This window comes from Amblyomma maculatum, chromosome 4 (assembly GCF_055883805.1).
Source record: "Amblyomma maculatum isolate TAMU_Amacu chromosome 4, ASM5588380v1, whole genome shotgun sequence".
Classification (NCBI taxonomy): Eukaryota; Metazoa; Arthropoda; class Arachnida; order Ixodida; family Ixodidae; genus Amblyomma; species Amblyomma maculatum.
The window spans coordinates 157,065,863-157,081,480 of NC_139347.1; the positions used below are offsets into that span (position 1 = coordinate 157,065,863).

A 15,618-nucleotide genomic window follows, 5' to 3' on the forward strand; every position below is an offset into this window, starting at 1 on the left:
TTACGCCAAGTGGTGCTTGAGATTAATAATAAAAACAAAATTCTGTCTGTTAGAAACATTCTTAAAAAATTAAAATTTCAATATATTACAGGAAACATATTTTCTTGTGTATAAGATGTCCATGTAATATTTTGCATATTTTGCCGTATCTAACAAACAAAACAATCTGTTCGTTTCTTTTGTGAGCTATGGGGTTGAAACGTCAGCAGCTCCCAACCGGCACAACCAGTTTAATCTCTATGAGAGCCGGGCACAATAAGCAATTTTTGCCCGAAACTGAAACTGGCACCAGCCATATTGTTGCCATGACAACCGTCATGGCGGCCGCCTCGAAGTCGAAGCTTCGGGTAAGTTTCTTGGCGAACGATAAGTAATAGCTGCCGGTTGTCGGCTGTTATCGGGTTTAGTCTTGTAGAAATCAAAGACATGGACGTCGCGTCGCATCCTGTGATGACATTCGAGTGCACTTACGTTGAAAGGCTTTCCGCTTTCGCACGGTAATGAAAAACTTCACACGCTGTCTAAGGAGGATCGTCGTCAGTGGCCTGCATATTCTTGATGTTCAACTGTGATTTAAAGCTGACTGTGAAACGCTGTAAATTGGTTTTGAACCAGCAGTCTGCTTAAAATGATAACTTTGCTGGTGTATACCTCTTCTTGGTGTATGCAACGCGCGTGACGGCAAATGGGCGTGGTCAGGCGGCCAATATATCGCCCGCTTTCACTTCGGGGCCGGTTTTACTGATGTGAAGCGCAAACACCACACGTCTTGCTCATCGGACTAGGAACACGAGCGCCGATGACGTAAGCCAGCAGAGTTAATCCGCAAATTTGTACCGCACCGTAGCCTTTATTTATATATTAATACTTTTCTTCTTCTTTTTTTCGTCTTGGAACGAAGCGATCATGCCTATCGACGTGATTTCTGTGGGAAAATTGTATCGTAGTCAAAGTGAAAGTTTAAGCTATGGCGAAAACATATGCGATAGCCAAGTAGCCTTTGGTTCCACTAGCCTACAGATCATATGTGCGTCGCAAAAGCAGAGCATACGTATTTGTCATGCAAATTCTAATTCTAATACAGTTTCTGATATAAGCTGGTGATGTAACGTGTGAAGCACTCGTCGAGGCCTAGCAGTAATACCCCTTTCACACGGACAGTTTCGATCCTCATTGAACTCGATCCTCAATGCAGATCGAGGCAGTCACACGGCAACTTTCAGGTGCAATCGATCTCGATCCTGCTTGACTTCAAGCTGCTTCCTCAAGCGCTCTTGAGATTTCAAGCACACTCGAAAGCGGTCGTTGACACCCTCTTCATCAGTGAGCTCTAAAGTGTACACGAGGAAAATTTCTCAATGCTCATTGAAAACGCCGTGTAGCACGGGACGCTTCAATCCTTCTTGAAAACCTCAATGCAGATCGAGTTCAATGAGGATCGAAAGCGACCGTGTGACAGAGGTATAACTCAAGCTGTTAATTTCATGTCAGCTACACTCCTTTTCACAAGTTACGTGCTGGGGGAAAAGTAAGATAACCTGCATCAGTCAGGATCATGAGGCACACAACGACTGTTTCTACCATATTCTTACACATGGTCAACAGATGCACATGAACTCAATCAGGTAGTATATGTGCCATCTTGATTGCCCCAGGCTGCCCTTAGCTTTCATAGCGAGCTTGTTCGAAATGGGACTGCTGTCACATTCCCCATTAACTTGGCCATCAGCCGATCCTTCCTTTTCGTCAGTCACCAACCATCGGAATTACATATTGATCCTAACAGGCTAGGAATTTTAGGAATGCCTTGCAGCCAAATTTGTGGGGAATGTCAACAGATTGGCCTAGAACTAGGAGGTAAGCTCAGTCAGACAGGTACATTGACTCATATACTGTGTTTATGCATTGCCATGCAAGAGAGGTTGAGCCTGCTTACAAGAAGTCAAGAATTTAGTGCAAAAATAAAAAATAACGGACGAAGAATGAAACATAAGACGATTGACGAGCGCTATGTCTTATGTGTCCTTTTTCATCCATTGTTCTTTATTTTTGTGCTAAATCCTTGTCTTCATGAATCACCAACTAGCCCGACAGCATGCTCTCCTCACCTGCTTACAACTTGCAGAGCAGATGATGAAATCGGTTCCTTCATTTATCAGTCCCAATCTCAGTGTTTAATGAAGGTAGTGCAATTGGATCATCATCAATAAGGAGGTTATGAGAGGTGTTGGTCATCCATTCTGCATTGCTCTTGGGTCTCTACCTCTCCAAAGGCTTATTCTTTGCTAATGAATAGAACAAGCTCATCTCATTCAAAGCATATACTCTACTTTGTCCGCTGCCACTACTGTGCCTCATTCTCCAATTGCATAGGTTTGTATAGCATAGCGATAGCAGACTTCTCAACTTCTGCCCTGCATAATGAAATCATGCTGCATTCATACTATATTTGCATAATAAAAATGTTTAAGTCACATACATCTCAAAATGCAGTTTTGAAGGCATCATTTTAGAACAGACACCATGACATATTTACTTGGGGCGCAAAACTGAAATAGGCTAGTTTGTTTGCTGCTGGAGAAATAGTGTGGCATATAGTAGAGACATAACTTTAAAAGAAGTGTCTAACGTCAGTACAGTACCATGGTGCAATACTTCTATTCATATATCTGTCTTACCTAGTTTCAATGTGATGCATGTGTTTTTTTTTTTTTTCTTTTAGGTTCTTTGTCTACATGGCTATGGGTGAGTGAGTGTACTAGCATACCTTGACTTCATAATCATCATCATCATCATCAGCCTGATTATACCCACTGCAGGGCGAAGGCCTCTCCCATATTTCTCCACTTAACCCGGTTCTGTGCTAGCTGCATCCACTTGACCCCTGCGAACTTCTTAATCTCATCTGCCCACCTAACTTTCTGCCGCCCCCTGCTATGCTTTCCTTCCCTTGGAATCCAGTTTGTTACCCTCAGCGACCATCGGTTATCCTCTCTTCGCACTACATGCCCTGCCCATGTCCATTTCTTCTTCTTAATTTCCACTAGAATGTCGGTAACTTGAGTTATTTCTCTGACCCACTCTGCATGCTTTCTATCTCTTAATGTTACCCCTACCATTTTTCGTTCCATAGCCCTCTGGGTGGTCCTCAACTTAAGTAGAACTCTCTTGGTTAGCCTCCACGTTTCAGCCCCATAGGTGAGTACAGGCAAGATGCAACTGTTGTATACTTTCCTCTTGAGCGACACCGGTAAGCTGCCAGTCATAATCTTCGAGTGCTTGCCAAATGGGCTCCATCCCAGTCTTATTCTTCTTGTTATTTCCTTTTCATGGTCCGGATCTGCGGTTACTACCTGTCCTAAGTAGACATATTCGCCTACTACTTCCAGTATTTCGCTTCCTAATGTAAACTGCTGTTCCTTCCCGAGGCTGTTGAACATTACCTTAGTCTTCTGCATATTGATTTTCAAGCCTACCTTTCTACTTTTTCTGTCTAGGTCATCATTCATTATTTGCAATTCATTCCCCGAGTTGCTTAGCAAGGCAATGTCATCAGCAAATCGCAGATTACTGAGGTATTCTCCATCTACCCTTATCCCTAACTGCTCCCATTCCAAGTCTCTGAATACTTCCTCTAAACAAGCTGTGAATAGTACTGGGGAGATTGTGTCTCCTTGCCTAACACCTTTCTTTAAGAAGGGCTGGTTATATTCTGAGCATTTTTCTATCACCTGATTAATGGTATGGATATGTTCGATAGTAGAGTACCGTTTCCGAAACCCTGCTTGATCCTTCGCTTGATTGCAGTCTAAGGTTGTCCTGATTCTATTAGCGATTACCTTAGTAAATACCTTATACGTAACAGACAGTAAGCTGATTGGTCTGTAATTTTTAAGGTCCTTAGAATCCCCTTTCTTGTGAATGAGGATAATGTTTGCATTCTTCCATGGTTCCGGTACCGTCGATGACACCAGGCACTGCATATACAGAGTGGCCAGTTTTTCTAGCACGATATCCCCCCCGTCCTTCAGCAAATCTGTAGTTATCTGATCCTCTCCAGCTGATTTCCCCCTTTTCATAGTTTCTAGTGCTTTCTTGACCTCGTCCTTCGTCACTGGTAGAACGTCTGACTGTTTTTCCCTACCGCCAATCTCATTACGGTCCTGACTACTTTGGCTACTGTAGAGATCTGTATAGAACTCCTCGGCTACTTTGACTATCTTGTCCATATTAGTGATGACGTTGCCCGCCTTGTCCGTTATCGCATACATCTGGTTTTTGCCTATGCCCAATTTCTTCTTTACCGCTTTCAGGCTTCCCCCGTTCATTACGGCATGCTCAATTTTCTCCATGTTATACTTCCTTATATCGGCCACCTTGCGCTTATTGATTAGCTTCGATATCTCGGCCAATTCGATCTGGTCTGTTGGATTGGAAGCTTTCATACTCTGACGTTTCCTAATCAAATCTTTCGTCTCCTGAGACAGCTTACCGGTATCCTCTCTAACTATCCTACCGCCTACTTCTACCGCGCACTCAGTAATGATATCTCTGAAATTATTGTTCCTTGCCTCTAGGGTAATGTCGCCATCCTCAATTAGAGCTGAATATCTATTCTGTAGCGAGATCCTTAACTCTTCTGCCCTCCCCCTCACCGCTAATTCATTGATGGGTTTCTTTCTTACTAATCTATTGCGTTCCTTCTTCAGATTTAGGCTAATTCGGGACCTCACCATCCTGTGGTCACTGCATCGCACTTTCCCGATTACCTCTACATCCTGCACAATGGCGGGGGTTGAACCCATTATGAAGTCGATTTCATTTTTAGTCTCTCCGTTAGGACTTTTCCATGTCCATTTCCGGTTCTTCCGTTTGCTGAAGAAGGTATTCATGATTCGTAAGTTATTGCGCTCTGCAAACTCAACTAGTAACTCCCCCCTGCTATTCCTAGAACCAATGCCATAGTCACCTACTCCCTTGTCTCCTGCTTGCTTTTTCCCTACCTTGGCATTGAAGTCGCCCATTAGTACAGCATACTGCGTCTTTACTTTTGGCATTGCCAATTCTACATCTTCATAGAAGCTTTCAACTGCCTGGTCATCATAACTACATGTAGGTGCATAGGCCTGTACAACCTTCAGTTTATACCGCTTATTAAGCCTAATTACGATGCCTGCAACCCTCTCATTAATACTATAGAATTCATCTATATTACCCGCTATATACTTATTGACAAGGAAACCTACACCTAGTTGTCGCCTCTCTGGTAAACCTCGATAACACAGTACATGCCCATCATTCAGTACAGTATATGCCTCATTCGGCCTCCTAACCTCACTAAGCCCTATGACATCCCATTTCATGCCCTCTAGTTCCTCTAACAGCACTGCTAAACTAGCTTCACTAGCTAGGGTTCTAGCATTAAACGTTGCCAGGGTCAGTTTCCAATGGCGGCCTGTCCAGCGGAGCCAGGCTTTCTTAGCACCCCCTGCTGCGTCACAGGTCTGACCGCCGCCGTGGTCAGTTGTTCCGCAGCCGCTGGTGACTGAGGGCCGGGGTTTTATGGAGCTTATCATAGGAGGTTGTCTTGACTTCATTTGTGCCTTAAAAACTGCAGCGTCATTTGCCCCATACCCAGCTATGAAACAGGTTCTGCTGCCTTAAATCTTTCGTATCATTTTAGGCAATTATTGAGACTTCATGAAAAACAAATTAATTGTCACAAAAATACTTAGGATTATAAAAGAGATAAGTAATAGTTTGGTAAGACGGAGAAATGGCTCACTGATGAAGCTAAGCTGTACTGTCAGCTAGGTTTCCGAGCACAGAGAGCATGTAAATGTGCAGTTTTGTATAATATTGTACAAAATACTACTGGTAAAAGAAAAAAAGGCCACGAAAAGCTTGGTTGAGAGAAAATAATCTCTTTCTGCATGACATGAGACTTGCAAGCATTATTTGCCTTGCTGACAGTAGAGCTTAAGCCTGCATGACTATTGAGGATGTCATATCGCCTAGCTGGTGTGTCCAGGTTCATCTTAAGCCTGCCCACCAAAATAGTGGCAGACATATACTTGTACATCTCCTTTCTTTGAAACCAAATCAGCTAATGGCGTAATTATAAGCTCTGAATCCAGACAGGGGTTTAGCTGAAGTGGTCTGCGCAGCTGCTTAGATTTTATGAAAAAACAATAACAACCTAATTTTCAAGCTGCATGAGTTGATATGCTATGTATACATATATAGGGTTCTTTCCAAAGTCATGCAGGGGTCATGAGGGATGCTGTAGTGGAGGGCTTATGATTATAATTTCAATCTATGCGATTCTTTAACCTGCACTGACATTGCACAGGGCACGGGTCAGCATGCAATCGGCCTCCTTCAAAAGGATTCCACTTGTGAAGCTCGTGTGTTCTATTTTTTTCCAGGCAGGATGCCGCAGCGTTCAGGTCCAAAATTGGTGACTTTTGGTGGGCAACAAAGTCCATGTTGGATTTGAGTAAGGACCGCGCCTTTATTTCCACTTTAGGCATTAGCATGTTGTGCAGATACAAAACGCATTAGTTTATAGGACGAGGACTTGCCTTCATTAGTATAAACCTACTGCTGTTTTAAACTGTTCATGTTAGCCTTACCTGTCATGCTTGGTTAATCCAATTGTCCTGTACCTATTCGTTTTTGATCTAAGGCTGCGTCTCTTGTTCAAAAGTTTATTTCATTTATGAGGCCATCCTTCAACCAGTATTGGTTTAAGTAATCTTTTTATTAACGTCTGATACCAGATTCCAGGAGCTTATCGTTACTAGATGGCATTTAGCGGATGTTTGGCAATTTCAAGGAAGTTTGTGCAATGCACAGCTGGTCAACACCTTACATTTACTTACTAGTTTTGACATTGCTTCATTCCCAAAAGGAAAGCATCTGAAATTATCTTTGTCCAGAAGAAAATTCAACTAAAAAATTTCCTAATCGCAGATTGATAGGCTTCTGTGCTTAAGGGAAAAATAGTTCTGCCTCTTTTGGTTGCAAATAACTTATGTAAAGATGATGAAGGTTCAGAGCACTGTCTCCAGTGGCATCGCTATCGCTGCGTGTGCTTGACCTGCCTATACGTGGACTGTTTCCATCACTGTTTCTCGAGTCCCAGTACCTCTAATAAAGCCCCATCCTGCACTTAAAATATATAGCGAAAGATATTTGAAAATTTATAAAACTGTAATTTTTGACAACCTTAGAGTGTGGCCAGTTATGTTTAGCACTTTCTAAACTTTGTTGTTTGTCTAAATTTCTTGAAACTTTGGTGCAAAAAGCCTTCTTTGCAAACTGTGTGAGCTTCTACCTTAAAAAAAGAAATAGCATATAAGCACAAAGGTTGGGTGCTGGATTCTATACAGACTTGTCTACGAACTAATATATGCCAACATAGATTTCATCGGATGAAAAAATATTATATCTAACAGTTGGACTGTTTAGTTGAAGCTGAAAAAGAAAAAAAAACTCTAAAAGCTCAGTCAAATTATCAAAACTCACTTTTAATTGAAAGAGATCAGTATCCTTTTGACATACATGCTGCGCCTAGCTGACTACTGATTCAATTTAACAGCGCGTTGTGTGTTGTGTATCCAATTTGCCTCGAGTGGGGCTTGTTCTACAAACATTTTTGTTTAGCTGACTGATGGTGCATGTTGTGGGTATGAATGGATGATTTTGGCTCAAACTGCATTTAGAACATGTCCGTTAGAGGTATTGCTCCGCTGTCATGGCTCTGCTGACTGGAAGCCTGCGCATTATCACCAAATGTCATTTACCAGAGTAGCAGTTACTATTCAGTGTCTTCACCATCTTGGGGCAGTTACTTAAGTGGTGAGCATGTTTTAAACTGATGGCTTTGAGGCTCTCCTTCCATTGGAAACCCTATATCTACTAAGGGGTATAACTTTTGCCCTTAGTAGATGTGCAGTTCATGTAATGAAGTATACCTGGCCATAGTTTGAAAATAAGGACAAATATGCTTCTAATCGTCCTGCAAAATCTTCATTGTTTTGATGTATTATGAGAAATAGTATTTTTGTTCTATAAAATATATACACCAGGGCATTTTGCAGTGCTTGATATGAGCTCGCACAGGATACAATTTAAACTAGTAGCTCCAGTTGTATTTTATTTCACGTCTCAGACAAAGGCTTCCTAAATTAGCAAGGAAACTTCCTGCTCACCCTGTTTGAAAACTTTTGTAAATGTATTGTACCATCATTTGCCTTGTTGGGCAGCTTCAAGTTCAATATTCTAAGGTGCCCATTTTTCTGAAAAAAGATAATAATAAAATTAGGTCTAAATTAGAGAGTAGTTTTCAGTGAAATATGAGTCCCTTTTTATTGGGCAGTACACAGTGCTTATATATTTATTAACTTAAGGATAGCATATTGCCCCCTGCCGGGGTGGCGTAGTAGTTAGGGCGCTCGACTACTGTGCCCAAGGACGCGAGATTGAATCCCGGCCTCGGCAGCCGCCTTTCGATGAAGGCGAAAAGCAAGGCGCCCATGTGGTGTGCGACGTCAGTGCACGTTGAAGAACCTCATGTGGTCGAAATTTCCGGAGTCTTCCACTACGGCGTCTCCCATAGCCAGAGTCGCTTTGGAACATTGAACCCCAAAATCAAATCAAATCAGATAGCATATTGCCAGCTTCTGAATGCAACAGTTCCGCTATTTGTGCATGGAAGCAAGTAACAGCCTTTTTTTTTTTCTTCATACTTATACGTAACGGTGTCTGTCCAGCTTATCTTCTTCCAGCTAAGGATCTTGATTCGCTATGTCTTGCCCTGTACTATGCACACCTCCTCATTTGGACATCACGTCCCTGCTTGTCTTTCCAGTATTCATTGATGCACCTCATCTCATAGAGAATGATGTCCACTCTGAAGAGGACAGTCAAGGTGAGAACTGCACAAAGCTGATATTCGTGTTGTGGAGTTATGGGTGGATAATGAACATCGCATGATGGTGAAATACTAACTACTTATGGTCAGATAAAATCAATGCATTACCAAATCATGCTATATTTGGTTTACAGCTGCACTCGTCTTAAAGGCGCAGGGAAGAATCACTATCGAGTAGCATGGTCTAGCAAGTTGCACCTAATTTTCTCGTCAAATGGTCTTTGTTCATTTTCTTTATAGCACAGGGAAAAGGGGCCGGTCAGAAATTTCTTTTTTTTTTTGTTTTTTTTTTATGCACATTTAAATGGGTAACAGTGGAAGCATGCATTATAGACCATTGGAAGGTGGATAAAGAAAGCAGGGGGGGTGGGGGGGGGGGGGGGGTTGCATAGCATGACAGTGCAGCCATCAGGCAAGTATTAAAAAAAAAACGTTTGAAAGTTATAGTAAACAAATTAAATTTGTTGGCAAAAGTGGGTACAACATGTTACAGATTTGCACCATTCTAATACTAAAGATGACAAATGCACTAGAATGATCATTCATGCATAGAACTGGTAATAATAATAATAGGTACTGGTAATAATTTGCAGAAACACTGATGTTTGAGACCATTGGTGCTTATCCATATTAGAAAGGTTTGCAGCTCGGAAATGGCAAAGACAAGCAGAGAAGATAAGCGTGACAGGATGTTTCCTGAAAATACCATTTCATAATCGTGCAAAAACAGTGACAGTATGCTGGCTTTGACCAGATCTGGAAAGAGAAAGTATTGAGGCATTTCGTATCTAAGAAAGAGGCAGTCAATGTCTGCACACGATAGCTATTATTGTATAATCATGATATGGTATTCATGGAAAACCGAAATTGATTTCTTTGAGGTGACTGTACATAAGCTTTAGCTTTTCCAATAAAATTTCAGTTGAAAAGACTGCTTGTTTTTAGTTCGAGTTTTCCATATGCTTCAAATTTTTCTGATATGTTTCTAACCTTGTGAAAAAAATATGGCATACTGTTTAACGGGTGTGAAGTTGTAATTGGGATCTTTGTGTATTTTGCGAGAGCTTCACTTGAGGATTACTTTTGCATTTAAGTCTATAATGCAGTGCAAATAAAGAAGCTGCACAAGAAGTGTAATTTTAGCCCTTAAAGTAATGAGTTATGACAGTGCCAGTAAACAAAAAAACTTAAAGCTTGCATGTTTTCTTTTTTAACTAATTCAGATTTCAAAACGCTAACTGCCTAGTCTGCTGATACTTGTTTGTGGAATAAACAGTATTTCATTTCTGCCTATCACTTTGCACATTCAGTAATTATGGCCCTTCATTAAATCGTTGGCTGGAAGACCACACTTGTAGCACATGCATGTGCTACAAGTGTGGCCTTCTTTAGGATATCTTTGGAGCAGTGCTGTTTCAAGTGTTTTTCATTTTTCTGGTGCCTGCAATGGACAAGTCCTTAAGAGGTGTTCCACATCTGGACAATTATTTGACGTCTTCTCTATTTGTAAATACTGCCAGCCTGAAAAAACTGCTCTAATAACTTCCCTTTCTGCAGTTGACTTGCCATTCATTTTTATCTTGTACAGAGTGGCATTATTTGCTTTGTCATCATGATTACTTTCATCTTCAGTCAGTTCAGGCGTTCAGTCGAGTCCGACTCTTCGTGACCCTATGGACCATGTCACGCCACGCTTTCCGGTCTCTCACTATCTTCTTAACATCACATAGCTTCATCTGCAATGCCTCGAGAATGCCATCTAACCATCGCGTTCGCTGCCTACCCCTTCTCCGGCGACCCTCAACCTTTCCCAACATCAAATCTTTCTCCAGCGACTCCTCTCTTCTCATCAGATGACCAAAGTAGCTGAGCTTTAACTTTAGAATTTGACCCTCCAATGAGCAGTCAGGGTTTATGGTCGACAATATCGACTGATTTGATCTTCTGGCAGTCCAAGGAACTCTTAAGAGTCTTCGCCAGCACCACAATTCAAACGCGTCAATTCTTCGGCAGTCAGCCTTTTTCACAGTCCAACTCTCGCATCCATACATCACAACTGGAAAGACCATAGCACGGGTTATACGGATCTTGGTTGGCAGACTAATGTCTCTGCTCTTTACTAGGTGGTCAAGGCTAACCATTGCTCTCTTTCCCAGAAGCAGGCGTCTCCTAATTTCATGGCTGCAGTCTCCTTCCGAGGTAATCTTGGCGCCCAAGAACAGAAAATCTGTCACAGCTTCCACTTCTTGTCTCCTCTTATCTCCTCTTTACTGCTTTTGTTCGTAGTGTCACCTTATATGCCCATAAGATGATTGTCTGAAGTGATATGTAAGGGGCCAGTAAATACAGAAGATCTTGTTTGGAATCCATTGTTGCCAGCCGCATATAGAGCGCTTTACGCCAGGCTTGTGATGTGAATGAAGCAAATAGTTCACGAAATGAATGCCTCTGAATTTTTTTGTAGCTTCAGTGTAGCTTTGTGTAGTGTGGGGTGCCTGTTTTGCTTGTTACAATCATGAGCAATTTCAGTAGTGGGCCCAGCACTTGTTTACCAAATGATTTCTTACAACAGGAGTGAGTCATCAGGAATATAATTGAGACTCAGAAAAGAGCATAGACTCACACTGTGGGCACATGAGAACCTGGCAGGAAATTTTTAATAAATCATCTTGTAATGCGAGGTTCTTTTTATCAGCAGGCATCCTCTTTGCCAAGATCTGCATGTTCTGAAATAACACTACCGGATAATAGTTAATGATTTCTGGAATTATGCTGAAATACTCCTGTGATGAGCAACCGGTCGGGGTGGCGCAGTGGTTACGGCGCTCGACTACTGTTCCCAAGAACGCGGGATCGAACCCCGGCCTCGGCGGCCGCTTTTCGATGGAGGCGAAAAGCAAGGCGCCCATGTGCTGTGCGATGTCAGTGCACATTAAAGAACCCCAGGAGGTCGAAATTTCTTGAGTCCTCCACTACGGCGTCTCTCATAGCCTCAGTCGCTTCGGGACGTTAAACCCAACAAACCAAACCAAACAAACCAAACTCCTGTGATGAGCATACATTGCTCTCCCTCTCAGAGAAAAATTTGTGCACACATATTGATCTGTGTGTGAGTTGTGTTTCGTTTCCTGTGGACCAGGCGGCCGTGGCTGGTGGATCTCGGGCAGTGCTCGAGACAACGGGGACACCTGCCGAGAATTCGAGGAGTCTGTCAAGGCCATCGAGCAGGCATACAAACTGGAGGTGAGGAGGCTGTTATGACTGCTTTCACAGCGGACATGCGATGTAAGCCTTTGCCAAAGATATGCACGGGGTTTCCCAAATGGTAGAGGTGAACTCGAGAGGGAGCAGGCCAGTTTTGTCTTACTACACTGAACAATGCTGTAATTTTTTTTTTACAAAGCAAACAAATTCTCGTTATGCTATGGTCATGAATGTAACTTTTTTTCATATCCCATTTTCTTCCAGTAACCGCATCATATTAAGCATGTAACCTTCCTGCTGTGTCAAAATCACCACTGTATTAAAGGGATTAAAACAGCAGCACTATTCTTTATCATCATAATTGATTAACCCTTAAAGGTCTCGTTAAGGACATTACATAAGTAAAGAGGGGGGTATTGGTGCAGTGTGTTCAGTGGTCCTACTTACATATGGAAGGGCAAATGAGCAAAACAAAAGTTAAATAAACCAGACTGAAAAAGGAGAAAATAGCCAAGTAAGGACATAATGTGGCAAAAAAACAAGCAGCCAGTACAGGCTGCAGCTGTAAAAAGAATACAGTAAAACTAGTAGATTGGATCGCAATGCATGGTAGCTGTTGTGAGTACAGGGGCATTGTTATTGTCCATTAAAATCAATTAGTAGGTGCCCTAAATCTAGAAAGTTTAATCTCAGGGACAGTGCATTAATGGAGGTTATTTCAGTCTCCCATCACACTACAAGTAAAAAATATTTGTTGAATGCAATGGTTGTCAGTTTTCTTTCATATTACGAAGAAAAGATTTTTTAAATGCAATGATAGTGGTCTTGTTAAAGCGCTACAGGAGTCCATTTTTTATCAGCCCGCATTCCATTCATTCAAGAATTACGTGCAAAAGAAAGGGCATTTTGGTGTGGGCTTGTCGTTTCTGAAACAACCCGAGATTATCTGTGATCACGCAAGATACGAGGAACATACATGGCGCTTGGCCATTCTTTTTGTGCACTGTTTGCGGAAGTTGAAGATGAAAATGTTGCCACTGCTTTCGCAGCACCTGACGCAAATTTATTTGTGTTTTTTCCTTGGTATCCCGCTCAGTATGATGGAGGCTTACCGTTGGTTTTTTTTTGTCTTTTTGTGGTCATGCTCTTCATGTCCTTTTCGCTGTGCATACCAGTGAATTGGAAATGATGGAAACGTTCTTCCTCAACATGAATTGGTGCTGCACTTTGTTGAACACAGATTGAAATGCGGCTGTTTTTGAACTGGTAATACTGTCATCACCTCAAGCCTCTGTCTTAATGTATTTGGTTCTTTTTGGAAAATGAAAAAATCTTGTTAACCATGTCATATTTCACTGAAATAGACCACTATATCGATAACAGCTAACGTGAATGTTTCCCAGATTCCGCCTCTGCTGATGTTTTTCATGTAAAGATTGCCACAAAACTTGATATAAAGGCATCAACAGCTTCTAACGCTTTTGCGTTTGCTGACACACGATATAATTATGTATCCTTGAGAATTTTAGTTTGATAAAATAATAATTTACTGTTCCTAAGATCCTTTCTTTCTTATATTTATGGAATGTTGCAAATATAGAATGATAAAATATTTTTTAAAAATGGCAATGCAGAACTCCCAGTTGTGAAGGGACGCAAATAAATCGACACTTTTCAAGGACGAGCAGTTGAAATCGGATGAGACCCTTTTTTTGTCAAAAAAAAAAAAAAAGATTTTAGATTTTCTAACCTTCTAACAGTTTTTTCCTGAAAATATTTTCTCTTGGGTATTCACAACTTCAATGTATTGAGCATAAAGGTGGGAGTTTGCAGAAGGTTTATTTTATTTTTACACTTTTCAAACATCCATTCTAAATTTGGTGGCATAGAAATTTTTTAGCTTACAGAAAATATAATGCACTTGGTAATTTTTAGTTTTAAATATACCTCTTATCTTTTTTTCTTGGTCATGTTGAACAAAATAATTTGGAAGTTTCCAGGGGCTTAATTTGCATCATTCTGAAAAATTATTTTTGAAGATTCATGTAACTTTGCTCATGCACTATCAGGAAAATATAAGCAAACAAAAAGGTTCTAGTCAGTGCCTTTTACATGACGAATTGTTATCAATAACCTAGGTAATCTTATTGTGCCTTTGCTGAAAGCCGGAAAACCACCAACCTCCCCCGGTAGCCACAGGCCCATAGCTCTCGCCAGCTGCCTGGCAAAATCTTTTGAAGCCATTTTAAACACCTGACTAACCTTCGTTTTAGAGTCTCGCCAACTTCTCGATAATTATCAGTGCGGTTTTAAAAAAACATGCTCAACTACAGATCACTTAGTCCAACTCGAAAATACAATTAGAGATGCATTCAACATAAACAGCACTGTCTTGCTGTCTTTTTCGACTTGGAGAAGGCGTTCGACACCACGTGGAGATACGGAATACTGCGGGACTTCGGAGATTTAGGCATGCATGGCAGGATGCTGAAAGTTTTGAGCAACTTTCTGTCCAACCGTAAATTTCAAGTTCATCTTGGCTCAGTCCTGTCAAAAACCTTTACCCAGGAAAACGGTGTCCCTCAGGGCTGTATTTTAAGTCCCACACTTTTTATTGTAAAAATGAATTCAATTAACAGAGTAATACCTAAATTTATTATATATTGTCACGTAGGGGTGACAAGGTCGACTACACAAATGAAGGGTCGATGATTGCACTGAAGAAACTCTTTATTGGGCTGACTTGCGCCCGCAAAAGAACTAAGCACCTCGGCGGCGGCGATAGCAACAAACGTGCTTGTTGGTCGTCGGACAAAGAATTCTCGTCACACTCGTCAACGCTCAATTTAAAGGCTGCACAGAACAATCTAGACAACGTCGCAAACAGCTACCAGCACGGGCTGGAACAATGTGGAAAGACACCCGAGTGGCCAGAACCTTCCAGACAGATCTCGGTGCATCTTGCGCTACAAAAAAACTGATAAAGATGTGACTCGCGACATCGAGCATTAACAAACAAAGATTACGGAACTGATACGCAATCCAGAATCAGAGTGATAAGCCTGTATGCCGGCGGCTGTTAAAAAACAACAAATACTGTTTTGAAGGTTTCACGGCAGTATTCAGCCTATGTCGATGATCTCCAGATAGCCAGCACCTTCTCAAATGTATCAACCTGTGAAAGACAAGTACAATTAACAATAAATAAATTAGTGACATGGGCAAACAAAAATGGGTTTCAGTTCTCTGCACAGAAAATAGTGCCGGTTATGTTTTTGCTAAAACGGGGCATAAACATCAGTCCCACTCTGTACATAAAAGAGACTGAACTACCAGTTAAAAACGAACATAAGTTTCTAGGGATAACTTTTAACAGAAAACTCACATTCCTACCTCTTAAAAAGAAGGCTTCAAAATCAGTAAACATACTCAAAGTACTTTCACGAAAACACTGGGGGTCTGATAGGAAATCTCTG

The 15,618-nt window shown here is 41.4% G+C and overlaps 1 protein-coding gene across 1 annotated transcript in view; it reads left to right on the top strand.

Moving 5' to 3' along the window:
• Nucleotides 1-234: 234 nt before the first annotated feature.
• LOC146193346 (esterase OVCA2-like) overlaps nt 235-15,618 on the top strand; it is a 34,739-nt gene continuing 19,355 nt past the window's right edge. The window contains exons 1-5 of the mRNA XM_084602698.1: nt 235-347; nt 2,723-2,745; nt 6,429-6,499; nt 8,876-8,935; nt 12,078-12,181. Of these exons, the coding sequence (XP_084458824.1) occupies nt 240-347; nt 2,723-2,745; nt 6,429-6,499; nt 8,876-8,935; nt 12,078-12,181 (366 nt within the window). The 5' untranslated portion in view covers nt 235-239. The remainder of the gene's footprint in view (nt 348-2,722; nt 2,746-6,428; nt 6,500-8,875; nt 8,936-12,077; nt 12,182-15,618) is intronic.